The 15088-nt window shown below is 26.8% G+C and overlaps 4 protein-coding genes across 4 annotated transcripts; all 4 read right to left on the reverse strand.

The window, feature by feature from the left end:
* Positions 1 to 2623: 2623 nt before the first annotated feature.
* On the reverse strand, positions 2624 to 3212 carry OCT59_001025 (uncharacterized protein; the record flags this gene model as incomplete). The annotated part of the gene is made up of 1 exon (XM_066139266.1): positions 2624 to 3212. Exon 1 carries the CDS (start codon positions 2822 to 2824, stop codon positions 2624 to 2626), a length of 201 nt encoding a protein of 66 aa, XP_065988686.1. The 5' UTR covers positions 2825 to 3212.
* Positions 3213 to 6482: 3270 nt separating this feature from the next.
* OCT59_001026 (uncharacterized protein) lies at positions 6483 to 7889 on the reverse strand (the record flags this gene model as incomplete). The annotated part of the gene is made up of 1 exon (XM_025311273.1): positions 6483 to 7889. The coding sequence occupies one exon, from the start codon at positions 7887 to 7889 to the stop codon at positions 6483 to 6485; it is 1407 nt and encodes a 468-aa protein (XP_025173271.1).
* A 2576-nt stretch (positions 7890 to 10465) lies between these two features.
* On the reverse strand, positions 10466 to 11845 carry OCT59_001027 (uncharacterized protein; the record flags this gene model as incomplete). The annotated part of the gene is made up of 1 exon (XM_066139267.1): positions 10466 to 11845. The coding sequence occupies one exon, from the start codon at positions 11843 to 11845 to the stop codon at positions 10466 to 10468; it is 1380 nt and encodes a 459-aa protein (XP_065988687.1).
* Positions 11846 to 13323: 1478 nt separating this feature from the next.
* Positions 13324 to 14873, reverse strand: OCT59_001028 (uncharacterized protein). The gene has a single exon (XM_025319642.2). The coding sequence runs from the start codon at positions 14851 to 14853 to the stop codon at positions 13450 to 13452; it is 1404 nt and encodes a 467-aa protein (XP_025173274.2). The 5' UTR covers positions 14854 to 14873; the 3' UTR covers positions 13324 to 13449.
* Between the last annotated feature and the right edge of the window lie 215 nt (positions 14874 to 15088).

A 15088-nucleotide genomic window follows, 5' to 3' on the forward strand; every position in this document is an offset into this window, starting at 1 on the left:
TTATTTTGTTAAAAGAAACTAATCATATTACTGGCAATAGTAAATTAGATAAAGGACTATATATGTGCCTCTGGCGTCGCTTTGCGTCAGTTGATGCATCAGGTGTTGATTGACATCTGACCTGCGTCACCTGTATCGCACAATAAAGGTCTTCATTAGTAAACACTTTTTTTTATTAATGAAATTACTATGAAAATTTATACCTAATCGATTTATTTGAAATTATTGTTGAAAATATTTATAATTTATAATAATATTGAATGAAGTGTTTCCCATGAGTTTGAATCGGAACAATCTGATACTTTGATATTTTAGAATTACATATTTTTAATGTGATAAGTAAATTTATTTAATAATAAATTTTATAGTATTAAGTCTGGATAATTTAATATTTGTTTATACTTTAATGTTATATGACAAGTGACACGCATCAGGTATCAATTTACATCTGGCGCATATCAGGCGCTTAATCGACACCTGAGGCACAAGATGTAAATATTATATGCTAATTTTTATGATATTGAAATAGAATAAATAGAATAAATAGTATACGAGATTAGCTTTATTATATTTTGTGGAATAAGAAAAAAAGGTAAGTACCAATTAAAAGATTAGAGTATGAATGTTAAAGGAACATTTTAAACTCAAATTAATCATCACTATTTTTAAATATTCCACTTGTATATTTTTTGGCAAATTCATACCTCTGTTCAATCTACTGTATCATGAATTTTTGAAAACATTTTTTTTAAAATCATTCTCTAAATAGTGATTAATTCAAATATTTTTTTTTTTGGACTATTCTTAAAATAATGTTATTTTTGTCAGAAATAAAATAAAGTAGTTTTAGAAAGCTATTTTATTAATCTAATTTTCGTATATACAATAGAATATGTCAATAAATTATAAATTAATATACAGTGATTTTTTTAATGTGCCCGAGTCACTCTTTATTATTATATTAGAATTTCGTGAACTATAAAAACATGATAATAATAAAATTGACCTCCTACCCAGTCGGCAGATACCGATAATAAATAATAAGTTATAAACAATAATTTATAATTATAAACAAACAAACATTGATTATGCCAAAAAATGAAAAGAATCAATCAGTCTAATTATCTGAATCACATGTATATTATTCTGGTGCCAATTTTGATGACTGATGGCCAATATAATCTTGGTTAATGTAGATAAGAATTTTTTTAATTATCATAATTCACACACAAATAATATATCGGATATACCTTGTTACAAAACAATAAATTATTACACATAATGAATTTACAATTATATAAATAAAGCAGGTATAGGACCTTAATGTAAGCTCAGATAATTTGTGTTCAGAATGTTTCTTTCACAATCTGCATTGTGAGTTATAATTCTATGCATATTTTTTTAATAGGATCTTCTCCTTTTTTTAATTCTACTAATATCCACCAATTTATAGGGATACTAGTACCTTTTACATATTATTTGTCATTTGAGAATCTTTATCGCAGAACTTGGATATTGCAGAACTTGACCAACATTTATCAAATAAAAGTTGCACAGATCATTCCAAAACGTACTCACTGTGGATTATCAAAAGGCTTATTTCTACTTTGATATACTAACTAAGCCAAGCTGTGTAAATAAGAATTGGAACTATTTATTCCACCACCCTGGTTTTTTCAAATATAATTGTCTCTTTAGCAATGGTATTTTAAAAATATCTTGTTGAAAGCAAAATACTAGAAATTTATAATATGAATATATTAAATATGTAAAATTAAAAATTATTAAATAGCAATGATATTAATAATAACATTCTTAATTTTATATTCTGGATAAAGAAAAAATGCCAACATATAACTCCTCATCTTCAAATAAAATGTTTCCATAGAATAACAAAAAGTCTATTAAAGGTATACAGTTTTCCAATATTTATTAATTTTTAATGCTAAAATTCATTACTATAAAAAAACCGATAAATGATATTGATGTATTGATTTAAATAAATATTAATATCAAATTCAGTTCTTTTCACCTTTTATTAAAAATAGCAATGCATTTTTGTTTAAAACTAGATTAGGTTGATGAACGGTGACTTTGTCACCACCAGACTGGCTGAGATTTATGTTATTAGGTTTTATTATTTTATATGAGTATTTTGTTTATTATGTAAATAAATTTAAATTTTTCTGATAAAATTTAAGGAGATAATATTTGTGGTGATTGTTATTTGTGAATAAGAGTTGTTTAGTTAGTTGGATTGGTTATGGATATTATTAGTTAATAAATCAATTGTAGATTTAGGCTATTGTAAAGGTTTTATTTCTAAAATTTGGAATACATGTGATGATACTTTTATTTGAATAAATTGTTTATGATTTGAAAGAAAAAAAAATTGACTTGGAAAGAATAGATTTTACCTGTATTTATAGATATTTGAATAATTGTTGATTTTCTTATGGTTATATAATTATTTATTAAATAATAAGTTTATATTTATTGTTTTTATTGTTTTGGTAAATATTATTAGTATTTAATATAATGTACTAATTGAACTAATTAAGCTACATAAAGAATAATAAGGAAAAAAATATAAAATATATTTATTAGTAAATGATCCAATATTTTATTTTGATGTTTTTCTTTCTGTTTTTCTTCCCATTTTTTTGCTTGATTTTCCTCTTTGCTCTTGATGTTTGTTATCTTGAACAGTTGTATGATTGTCATCTTGTATAATTGTATTATCAGCCTGAATTTCATTTGATAAGTCATTGTTTACATTTGGTTGTAAAAAGATTTCATCTTGTGAATCAATATTAGTTTGCATGAGGTAATGATAAAGAAGAAAGTTTTGGAATTTTTTGTGGATGGGACAAAACTGATACCTGAGTTTTCTCTCTCTTCTTAGATTTTGTTGAGAATGATTTGGCTATCTCTGCAGCAGCTGAGGTTGATGATTGCATAAAAGTGTCACTTGTTTGTTTTTTTTCCTAGGAATAAACTTGAGGATTTATGTGATGATGAGTGTGTCTCAATAAAATTTATTTGTGTGATTCTTACAAGAAGTAGGTCTTCTATTATTGACAAATAGCCTGTTATGTATAGAGAAGAACCATGTAAAATTTTAGCTGAACTGGAAGTATGTGTGCATCTTCTGGGAAATGGTATAATTTAAATGAGAGCGAGTTATTATTTTGGTTATCAATGTATTCTCTAGCATTTAAAGGAAGAGTAATTTTATTATCACTAATTTCTGAATTGTCAGAAGCAACACCTATAAGTACAATAAATAATGAAGATTTAGAAAACTCTTCATCATTAATTTAATATTTATTTTCTGTGTAAAATTTATTCACAAACATCCCATGCTGTATTCCAATGTGTTTTGACTGAATTGAAAAAAAAATTTTAATTTCCTTATATAATGCATTTCCAGCTCTATGTCCAATCATAAAAAAGTGAAATTTCTGATATTTTTGTAGTCTTTTTTTTTTGCCTATTCAATTGAAATTATATCTTTAGTTACTGAATTAATATGATTTTCTATGCATCTGACTATCATTATGTGGATATTTACTCATTACTTTTCTTTTAGCTGATTGTATAGCTACTTCCGAATCCTGAAACAACTGCTATAATTTATCTTTATCTATTTTTCTATAACTTTAATTAAGTATTTGTTCTTCATTAAATTCAGCTGTATGATGTTGAGATAAGAAATCATCAATCAAATATAGTAGAGTTATAATTATAAATGCATATTTTGTTTAATCTCTGGTACACAATCGCTTGATTGCTCACTAACTTTAAATAAAAATTAAAATAATTTATAAATAAAACAGTCATGCAAAATAATTATATGATACATACAAATAGTGGGTTGTCTCCATCATAATTATTCCAATAACAAAATTTTCCACAACACCTCCCTTATTAAATGATTGAATATTAAGTTCATGAATCATCTAACAATAAGAAATGTTTAATATTTTATATAATAGTAAAATTAAAAAATTCTAACTCAAAGTTGAATTCTTCACTTAATGTAATACTTCCTCAATTTTTAATGTTATATTAGCTGTTTTTGAATCCAAATAAGTAGTTGAAAGTATTGTTCACTTTAGAAATTCATATTTAAAGCATAAACTCTTTATAAAAAGTAGAATTTACGACAGAAAACAGATTTCCACAATATACAAAGCAATGTATTAAAGCTATATTAGTTTTTGTAAAATCAGATATACTATCCTTTTATAATTAGCACTAGCAGTAAGCTTTGTAGAATTATTGCTATCTTTACTTTGATGATATTGCAAGCAAATTTTAATATTATATGTAACTTTAGAATATTTTAAAGCTAGATGTAATTTCATTTTATTTGGCTTTCCATGTTTCCAAGTTGCTGAACAAAATTTACATATTGCTCCCTTATGAGAATTATTTGGAATATCTACAATATTAAAGTATTCATAGTATATTTTATCCTCTTTTTTTGCCTCCTTTTTTATGAATTAAGTTGAAGTATTGTTTTCTATATCTTTTAATGTATTTGATTCATTTGAATTAATATTTAAATAATTTAAATCATCAATATCTAAAATAGTGCTCATACTATCCAAAGTACTATTATCAGTGCTTTATTAAATTAAATAAAAGTGAATTAATATATAAATATATTAACATACATACTATTGTTAAAAAAGTTTTTCTTAAAAAAAATAATAGAATGATTTATTAAAAAGAAAATTGTATTTATATTTTTAGAAATGATATAAAAAAGAAAATTTTTTTTTTTTCTAATGCATCTCTCATTAGCTGTATTTATAATCTATTTTTACTAGTAAACTGAATATAATGCAAAAGGTTGAAAACAAACATTAAAATTATATTAATTTTTATTAGGCTTAGCACTTAAATACTTTAAAAAAAAAAGCCACCATTCAAAATATTTAATAAAGAAGCCATAATTTAAACATTTAACTAATAACAAAAAGCCACAGTACTTAATAAAAAGCCATTAAATCAAATATTTAACATAAAAGCCATTAAACAAAAAAGCCATTATCCGAATCAGCCTAAAATCAGCCTAAAACCAGCTAATAGAACAAAAAATGGCTTAGATCAATTGACAATATCAACAATTTTCCCTAGTATAATAATATAAATTTTTATGTAAAGATTAAAATTATATGGGTGTAGAGCAATATTAACAGCAAGATCTGAAGTACCTGAAAATCTCGAAGAACTACTTTATAATGGGATGAAAAAGAGTTAGTACAAAAAGCAAATTTCTTTTTCAACGATCAAATCTTCTGAAATGAAAATTATGTTAGAATAATATATGTATTTAGGGCCAATTAAAGAAAATTCTCTGACTAAATACAATTCCTAATGGTTGAAAGTGCAGTTAAGATCTTTAATGTTATTAACCGGCCGAGATATTTATAATTCTGAATTAAATCACGGAAAATTTATTAAAGGTCGAGCTTTTTGTAATTTTTGCATTATACCCAAAAAGTATTCAGTATTGATAGTTATTATCAATTCTATTAATCGAACTAAATAACTTAATATAAGTAGGTTTATTTAAATAATTTGTTCCTAATATATAATTGCAATACAATAATTTGATATCCTAAGCTACCCTAAGCTTTGAGTTTCCTTCATTCCATTATAAAGTAATCTATCGGATCTTGCTGCTAAAATTGCTTTACAACCGTATAATTTTTTTTTCATCTTCGCATAAGATTTCTATATCGCTATATTTAGGATTATTTATTAATAATTTTTAGATCTTGTCCTAATGAATATCCTCTCATCATTTCCGAAAAATATTTTTAAGAGCGATGTTCAATGATTTATTCTATTTACAAACTTATTTTTGTACCATGTTACGTTGCAGATATCATACTATATTAAGAAAAATTACTGATGGTGAAAGACTGTGACATACAGTATATTGAGCGATTTGAGCGTACTATATACATCAATACAATAAAACCTATGATTTAAGATTACTTATTAAGTTTATAAATATTTAAATGGTAAATATCGTTAAGTTCCTGACTATTAGATATATCCTGTTGGTACTTTGTACCAAGTAAAACGTGTAATTGTTTTTTTGTTTCAAACTTGCAAAATTTGTTTCAGTAGGTTTATAATTTTATATACATTGAAAAAAGTGGTACATGATTGTATCTTTGCTAACATCAGCAAACTTGCAAATATTTCTCAGAAATATATTTTATTAGTTAAAAACTAATCTTTTGTTATCTTCTTTGTCATCTACTTGTAATACACTTGTCATAATATATATAAAAAGTATAATAGCCGACATAAAGTGTGTGCAGTGTGTGCGATGTTGATTCGTGTGACATATAAATCACTTGTAAGTTAAGTGGAAATTTGATATGTATGTACGTAAAATATAATTAATATCTAAATATATTATGAAATATAGTTATTTTATGCTGGTAATTTTTTTTTTAATTTTTTCGATAAGATTGAATTCTATAGCGGGCATTAGCGTATAATGATACCACTGGATAAAGCTTTAATGGTAAAATCCATTCTGTTACCTCATTATACCTAATACCATTGACTGTAAAAGCACAAGTTTTTTTATTTGTATCCAAATGAACAGTAATTTTTGTTCCATCTCCAAATGAAGGACAATATTTTATCGATTTATCATAATTACGACAATAACCTTCAGAACCTAATACCCAACCATTAGGTTGAGTTCCTGCAAATCTTTCATAGTCAAAATTTTCTGATGAACATACTCCAACCCAAGACCATAAACAATTATTCTCAATAATAACATCCCATTCAAAAATACCTTTATTTTCTAATGCTATTTTAGCTCTTACACTTTGATGTAAATAAAGATCATTTGGAGCACGTACAACTTTCCCATTCTCCTCAATAATAAGTTCTGATCCACATGCTGATTCATCCCAAGTAAGATCAGAACCATTAATTCGATAAATTGGTATTCCTCTGATATTGTTTAAAACTGAATTAATCGATTTTGAATTATTTTGAATAATTTTAGTAGGGATAATTTTCAACGGCTCAATGATATCAAGTTGATCTTTACTTATTCGCCTGAAATCTATGTATTCGACTAAAGGCTCCAGTTCTTCAGCAACCTTTTGATGATCTGTAATATAATTATTTTCTACTGGGTCAAAATTTTCTGTCTGTTCTAAAGTAGGTAAACATTTTATAAGAGTTTTGTATGCTTTTTCGGAAACTTGTTCTGCTGCTAAAATGACACTATATCGAAAAACCTCATATTCTGGTGTTGTAAAAGGTATTTCCTTCTCATAGGTACAGAATAAAAGATATTGAAGAGCTGTAATAGATAAACGACCAAATTCAATATCATTTAATGATATGGAAGCTACTTCTTTAACCAATAAATTAAGGAGATTATTATTTTCTGTTAACGGAAAAGTTTTTACAAATTTAGATAATAATTCTGGTGAATAACATTTTGTGTGACTCTTTTTTAAAGTACTTAAAATAGTTTTAAGAGTTTCAATAATTAATTTTTGAAGACCTGATAATTGAAAATAATCTGCAGCATTATAAGCATCAACTATATTATCAATATTTAAAGAATTTTCTTTAACTAATCCGGTATAAATATATTCTAAAATAATTTCCATTCCAGAAGAATTGATCGTTGGAAAGGAAATTTTGTTTTCATAACTTTCCTTCATCCCATTATAAAGTAACCCATCAAGTACCTCGGATCTTGCTGCTAAAATTGCTCTACAACCGTATAATTTTTTTTCATCCTTACAAAAAATTTCTATGTCACTATACTTTGGATTATTTACTAGCAAATTTAAATCTTGTTTTAATGAAAGTCCCCTTTCCATTTTTTTGTTAAAAAAAAAAACCGAGTAAGTTTTAAAAATTTTAGAAATGCGATACTTATCAGTTACTGCACTGTAACAGTATACAAGGAGATTTGTAACACCTTAAGTTTCAAAAAAAAAGACCCTCCTCGTGTTATTTTTTTGACCCGCATATACTGTATTACATACAGGAAGATCAAAAAAGGATGTCATACAGGTCAAAAAGATAATTTTGCCCTTAAGTTTACGCCTCTATGATACTGTATCACGCATGTAATACAATATTTCATGTGACACAAATAAATTGTATTACGCAATATAAAATTTTACGAAACGTTACTTAATACGCTTGACATATACTTGATAACGACTTACCGAAGTCCATACGAATAGTAGTAATATGCGGATAGTTTAGTGAACCTATTTGGGTGAGCAGGATGGTAGATAGTTCTTTTGAACATAAAATCTTAAGCCCCTAATAACTATATTATAATAGTATAGTTCGATCAAGTTCTTTACTAAATGTTATATAATGTAGATCTTTTCCTTTTTTGTGATTTTTCTTATTTCTAAATAAAGTAATTATATTTGACTTCGTTAAAAAAAAAAAAAAAAAAAAAAATACTTGAAAACGACTTCTGGGATTAAGCTACTTTACGTGGACAAATAGATATATGTTTATACGTACGCAAAAACGAAAAAAACACAAAAATTGACATAACTATGGAGCATGTGAAGAAATGAGTTTAGACGTAGAGAATCAAATAGGGTTCTGTTGATGAGTTATGAAGTGTCGTCAGATGTAGACACACGTAGTGTTGACTTAGTTTTATGACGTTACTAGTTTGGTTTATTTTTGAATTTATTATTTTAGTATTTCTTTTTCTTCTTTCTTTTTTTGTTTCTTACTTTGTACTTAGGATAGATTACTTTACTGACAGCATGCTATGAAATACGGTGCTTTGCGCGTGTTTGTGTAGGAGTGATCGAGTTGCGCGACGACTCCTTGCCACTGATGAAGGGAGTTAACAAAAAAAAAAATTGTATTGTATATTTTCGTGTTTACGTTTATGATTTCGTAAACTTTCAGTATTTTATTTAGTGTTTGTATCCGGATAACAAATCCGTCTCCGTTAAGAATTTTCAAATCCGGTTATCCGACAAAATTTTTTTTACAAACCCGATTTAATCCGTGATCTTTGCGGATGATGTAGAAGCCAAAATTACCTAGTGAAATTATTAATTTTGGGGCGCAGTATTATATTTAGTTTAAGTGTATAAAAATTTGAAGTGTTTTAAATGTACTGCGTCCGTAATGACGTTAACTATTTGTCTATTTAGTTTATTATTTTGGGATCGGGAACTTGATTATGAAATTACCCTTGAAATGATTCTAAAGAAGGGAATTATTATTTTAATTGGTTTTAGGATTAAATATAGAAGTTAGAAGCTTATTAAAAATTATCCTTCGAATTTATTCTCTTTCTTGAATCTTTTATTTTATTAACTATTATATTTTATTATGAAACTCAGGTATTGTAGAAATATTTTGTAGCTAGTGGTGGCAAACGTCTTTACGACGGGCACTAGTTCTACAATGACTAACGGAGGTTGTACCCGGATAAAATCCGTGATTCATTCATTGTTAAATATATTAAGAAAATAAAATATATTATTAGTTATATTGAATCTAATTGTATAATTATGTAAAGTACAGTTTAAGCATCAATAACATCAATTGATCAATAATATAATCGATAATTTAACGATCAGCAAAAGTAGTTTTCGTATAAATTACTATGCAATAAAAACTTTGACAAGATAATAACCGAATATTTGATAGTTTAATTTATATTATTAACACTCTTTAAAGCTATTTCATGTTACGACCCTGATACATATTGATTTTATTTCTACCATTAATTTTTCATTCGAAGGCGTATGAAATAGTACTGTATTTAGACAACATAATGTTGCTAGATAATGTTTCTCTGATAAGAACTAATGTTCAATTCTAGTAAACTAGTCCCAAAAAGGATGAGATTTATTAATCCTATAAAATCGGATATCATCTAAATCGGAAGTACTTGATAATGTTTTATATCGATAAGCAATTATTTCGGATGGAATTATTTCAATATTAGTAAACATTTGAGCCTTAATTTGATTAAAGTCTTCCTTTGATTAAATTCAATTTGTTCTAAGGTTAGCAATCGTTTTATAAGACTTGTTTTGTAACTTCGTACCCGGAAATTTAGGCGCATTTCATGATTATTACAGTCCGATAATAAAAAGTATCTGTTTAAATTATCTGGAATACTATTTCATATTATTGACTACTAGATTATACCTTCGCTCATAACAAAATTCTTATAAAATGCAGAGGATAATATCTTTTAAAACCGGTAGAATGACGTGATTATGATGGTCGTAACGTAGGTTAAATGCTTAAATTGATATATTTCCATGAAATTCGATATCGTTCTCTTTATGCATGTAGTAAATTAATAAGTTTGATGCTAAAAATCAAATTTTATTTCAATTTAATTATTATACACATGATAAAATATTTAGGTTATAATATTTGCACTAAATATTTAACGAGGTTGAATTCGAAAACGTCCTGGGTGACTTAATGATACTACTGGGGAAAGTTTTGATGGTAATTTCCATTCTGATATCTCACGATACTTCGTACCATTGACTGTAAAAGCACAAGTTCTTTTATTCATATCTAAATGAACTGTGATTTTCGTGCCATCTGCAAATGAGGGACAATAATTTGACGACCTCTTAGCAGAATTAGCACATTCACCACTTGAACCTATCACCCATCCAGTAGCTTGATCTCCTGCAAAGATCTCGTAATTTAAATTTTCTGATGCACATACTCCAACCCAAGCATATGTACAAACTTTTTCAATAATAACATCCCATTCAAAAATGCCATCATGTTCTAATGCTATTTTAGCCCTAACACTTTGGTGACCACATCCATTTGGTGCTTGTACAATTTTTCCGCCATCCTCAATAATAAGTTTTGATCCACATGCAGACTCATCCCAAACGTACAGCATTAATGGTATTCCTCGAGTATCATTTAAGTATGAATTATTTAACTTTGCCATTTCTCGATAAACACTTAAAATTATTTTATCTGGAATAATTCCTAATGGTTCAATAAAATCAACTAATACCTGACCTTTGATCCGTCCGAAATCAATATAATCGACCAAAGGTTTTATTTCATTAGCAACCTTTTGATGGTCTGTAATCAATTTATTTTCCACATGATAATTTTCTATTTGCTCTAAAGTTGGCAACCGTTCCATAAGAGATTCATATGCATCATTAGAAACTTGTTTTGCTGCTAGAACTGCACTATACCGAAAAACTTCATACTCTCGGGTTACAAAGGGTATTTTTTTTTTATGCGTAATAGATAAAAGATATTTAAGACCAGTAATAGACAATCGACCAATTTCAATATTATTTAATGGAATAATTGATATTGTTTCAACCAATAGATTAATTAAAATGTTATCTTTTGTTAATGGCATTTTTTCCGAAACTTTAGATAACAATTCCGGTGAATAATTTTTTACTAAATTAGTACTCTTACTAACTGTTCTAATTATAAAATTCTGAAGGTCTGATAATTGAAAATAATCAGCAGCATAAAAAGCTTCAACTGTATTATCTTTTGTTAAAGATTCTTCTTTAACTGATCCTGTATAAATATATTCTAATATGATTTCCATTCCATCGGAATTAATCTTTGGAAAAGAAATTGGATTTTCATGAGTTTCTTTCGTTCCATTATAAAGTAATCTATCAAATTCTTCGGATCTTGCTGCTAAAATTGCTCTACAACCATATAATTTTCTATCGTCTCCACATATAATTTCTACATCGCTATACTTTGGATTATTTATTAATAATCTTAAATCTTGTTCTAATGAATATCCTCTCGTCATTTTTTTTTTAAAAAAAAAAGAAGAAATTTTAGAAATGATACACAGGAGATTTACGCCAAAACCATAAGTTTACACCAATTAACTCATTGAGGCTATCTTGTGCCATGTAATACAATGTTATCACGTGGCATAATCTAAGAGGATAAATTGTTGTTAAAAATTTTAATTTTTAAAATGATAATAATTATAATTTATAACTTGATAAATTTTTGAAATCTTAAGAAAATTTTTTTTTTCAAAAAGATCTTGTAATGATACAGTTGGATAAATATTTTTATTATTGTATATCTTCGTAGGGATTGGAATCGATTCAATCGAAAATAGAAACCCGAGAATCGATTTAAGAATCGATTAATCGTTTCTAAGTAATTTTACAAAAAAATTATTTTTTAAACATTTTCGCGATGCAACGCTTTCGATGATCCCGGCGGCACAAAATTTTAGGTGAATTTTAACTAAAATACTAAAATAATCTTTATTGTAAAATTTGAAAATTTTTGATTAAAAAGTAAAATAATTTTATTTTTGCACTGAATAAAAACCCTGAAAATTTATTAGCTAGAGTATAAAAAGTCAAAATTTGTTATCATTATAATAAAAAATATATGTATAAATATGCAGTAGACATTTCTGGCCCGCATTATAGAATTATATTTAATTCTGGCCAAAAGATGATTACAGGCCCCTGAACTCGAAATTATCAATCAATAAAAAAAATTTTTTTTCAATTAATTAAACATTAGCCACAATTAACTTGATTGGATAATGTTTGATTAAATTCTCAATTGTTTCATTGTCCAATATCCAATTATTATTGGTCAAAAAGCCATCACAATTGTTGAATTTTTTCAGATTTTTTTTCATTGTGGCGTGGTTATAGAAACAGCAAGATTATGTTTGCTGCGCCAAAATATAAAAAAATTCGATTTATTGGGATTCGATTTTTAGATTTGATTAATCGATTACGATTCAATTTTCGATTAAATCGATTTTAGTCGAATCGATTCCAATCCCTATATCTTCGTATTTACGTCTATTAGTATTATTAGGATATCATTTAAATCTGAATTAATTGATAATGTTTATATCATTAGCTAACATTCTTAGTTTGATTGAAATCTTCCACTTTGATTAAATTCTCTTTGTTCTAGAGTTAGCAACCATTTCATACCCGGAAATTATCAGATCTCTAGACGCATCTTCATAGTTATTACAGTCGGATAATAAAAAGTGTTTGTTAAACTATCTGGAATACTAATTTCAGTCTGATAATTAAAATTTCGAATTATTGACTAGATTATACTTTTGCTCTTAACGAAATTCTTATAAAATGCAAAGGATAATATTTTTTGAGACCGTTAGAATGCCGTGGTTATGATGATCGTAATGAACGTTAAATGCTTAAGTTCTTTATCAAACGTTTCATTAGAATTACATTGCCATGAAATTCGATATCATTCTCTTTATACATGTAGTAATAAATTAATAAGCTAAAAATCAAAATTTTATTTTCAACTTAATTATTATACATATGATAAATTCAATAAACATGATATAACATGATATACATATAATAATAAATTCATCATGTTATAATATTTGCACTAAATATTCTGATTTTTTTGATGAGGTTGAATTCGAAAACGTCCCAGATGACTTAATGATACTACTGGATAAAGTTTTAATGGTAATTTCCATTCTGATACCTCACGATACTTCGTACCATTGACTGTAAAAGCACAAGTTCTTTTATTCATATCTAAATGAACCGTAACTATTGTGCCATCCATATTATGAAATGATGGACAATAATTAAACTCCTCTACATTGGTATTACAACAATTACCATTAGAACCTAATACCCATCCTGTAGGTTGCCATCCTGCAAAGGTCTCGTAATTTAAATTTTCTGATGCACAAACTCCAACCCAAGCATATGTACAAACTTTTTCAATAATAACATCCCATTCAAAAATGCCATCATTTTCTAATTCTATTTTAGCTCTAACATTTTGGTGACCATATTCATTTGGTGCTCGTACAATTTTTCCGCCATCTTCAATAATAAGTTTTGATCCACATGCAGACTCATCCCAAACGTGCATCAATAATGGTATTCCTCGAGTATCATTAAAGTATGAATTATTTAACTTTGCCATTTCTCGATAAACACTTAAAATTATTTTTTCTGGAATAATTCCTAGTGGTTCAATAAAATCAACTAATACCTGACCTTTGATCCGCCTGAAATCAATATAATCAACTAAAGGTTTAATTTCATTAGCGACTTTTTGATGGTCTATAATCAAGTTATTTTCCACATGGTATGAATTTTCTATTTGCTCTAAAGTTGGTAATCGTTCCATAAGGGATACATATGCATCATTAGAAACTTGTTTTGCTGATAGAATTGCACTATACCGAAAAACTTCATACTCTTGCGTTGCAAAAGGTACTCTTTTTTTATGTGTAATAGATAAAAGATATTTAAGACCCGGAATAGACAATCGACCAAATTCAATATTATTTAATGATATAATTGCTAATGCTTCAACCAATAAGTTAAGAAAAACGTTATCTTCTGTTAATGGCATTTTTTCTGAAACTTTTGATAGTAACTCCGGTGAATAATTTTTTGCCAAATTAGTATTCCTAACCGTTTTTGTAATAAAATTCTTAAGGTCGGACAATTGAAAATAATCAACAGCGTAAAAAGCTTCAACTATATTATCTTTTGTTAAAGATTCTTCTTTAATTGATCCTGTATATGTATATTCTAATACGATTTCCATTCCAGTGGAATTAATCTTTGGAAGAGAAATTTGTTTTTCATAAGTTTCTTTCATTCCATTATAAAGTAATCTATCAAATACTTCGGACCTTACTGCTAAAATTGCTCTACAACCGTATAATTTCTTTTCATCTGCACATAAAATTTCTATGTCACTATACTTTGAATTATTTATTAATAATCTTAAATCTTGTTCTAATGAATATCCTCTCGTCATTTTTTTTTTTTTTGAACAGAAATTAGTTTTCCAAATTGGATTTAAAACCCATTATTTATATTTAATTTAGATTTGTACAATGTAGCACCAAGCTTGTGATTGTGCAGTTGTGCAAAAAATTTTAGTTACGCCTTCGGCCGGTATCATGTGACCAGCTTATTATATACTAATCTTGGAAATCTCGTGATTTCTTATAAAATGTGACTTGCGCCCTGTTTGTGATGCCTAATAGTAA

The sequence above is a fragment of the Rhizophagus irregularis genome, chromosome 1 (assembly GCF_026210795.1).
Source record: "Rhizophagus irregularis chromosome 1, complete sequence".
In the NCBI taxonomy this organism is placed as follows: Eukaryota; Fungi; Glomeromycota; class Glomeromycetes; order Glomerales; family Glomeraceae; genus Rhizophagus; species Rhizophagus irregularis.

Coding starts and splice junctions, on each gene's coding strand:
- OCT59_001028 (XM_025319642.2), bottom strand. CDS start 14,853: ATGACGAGAGGATATTCATTAGAACAAGATTTAAGATTATTAATAAAT.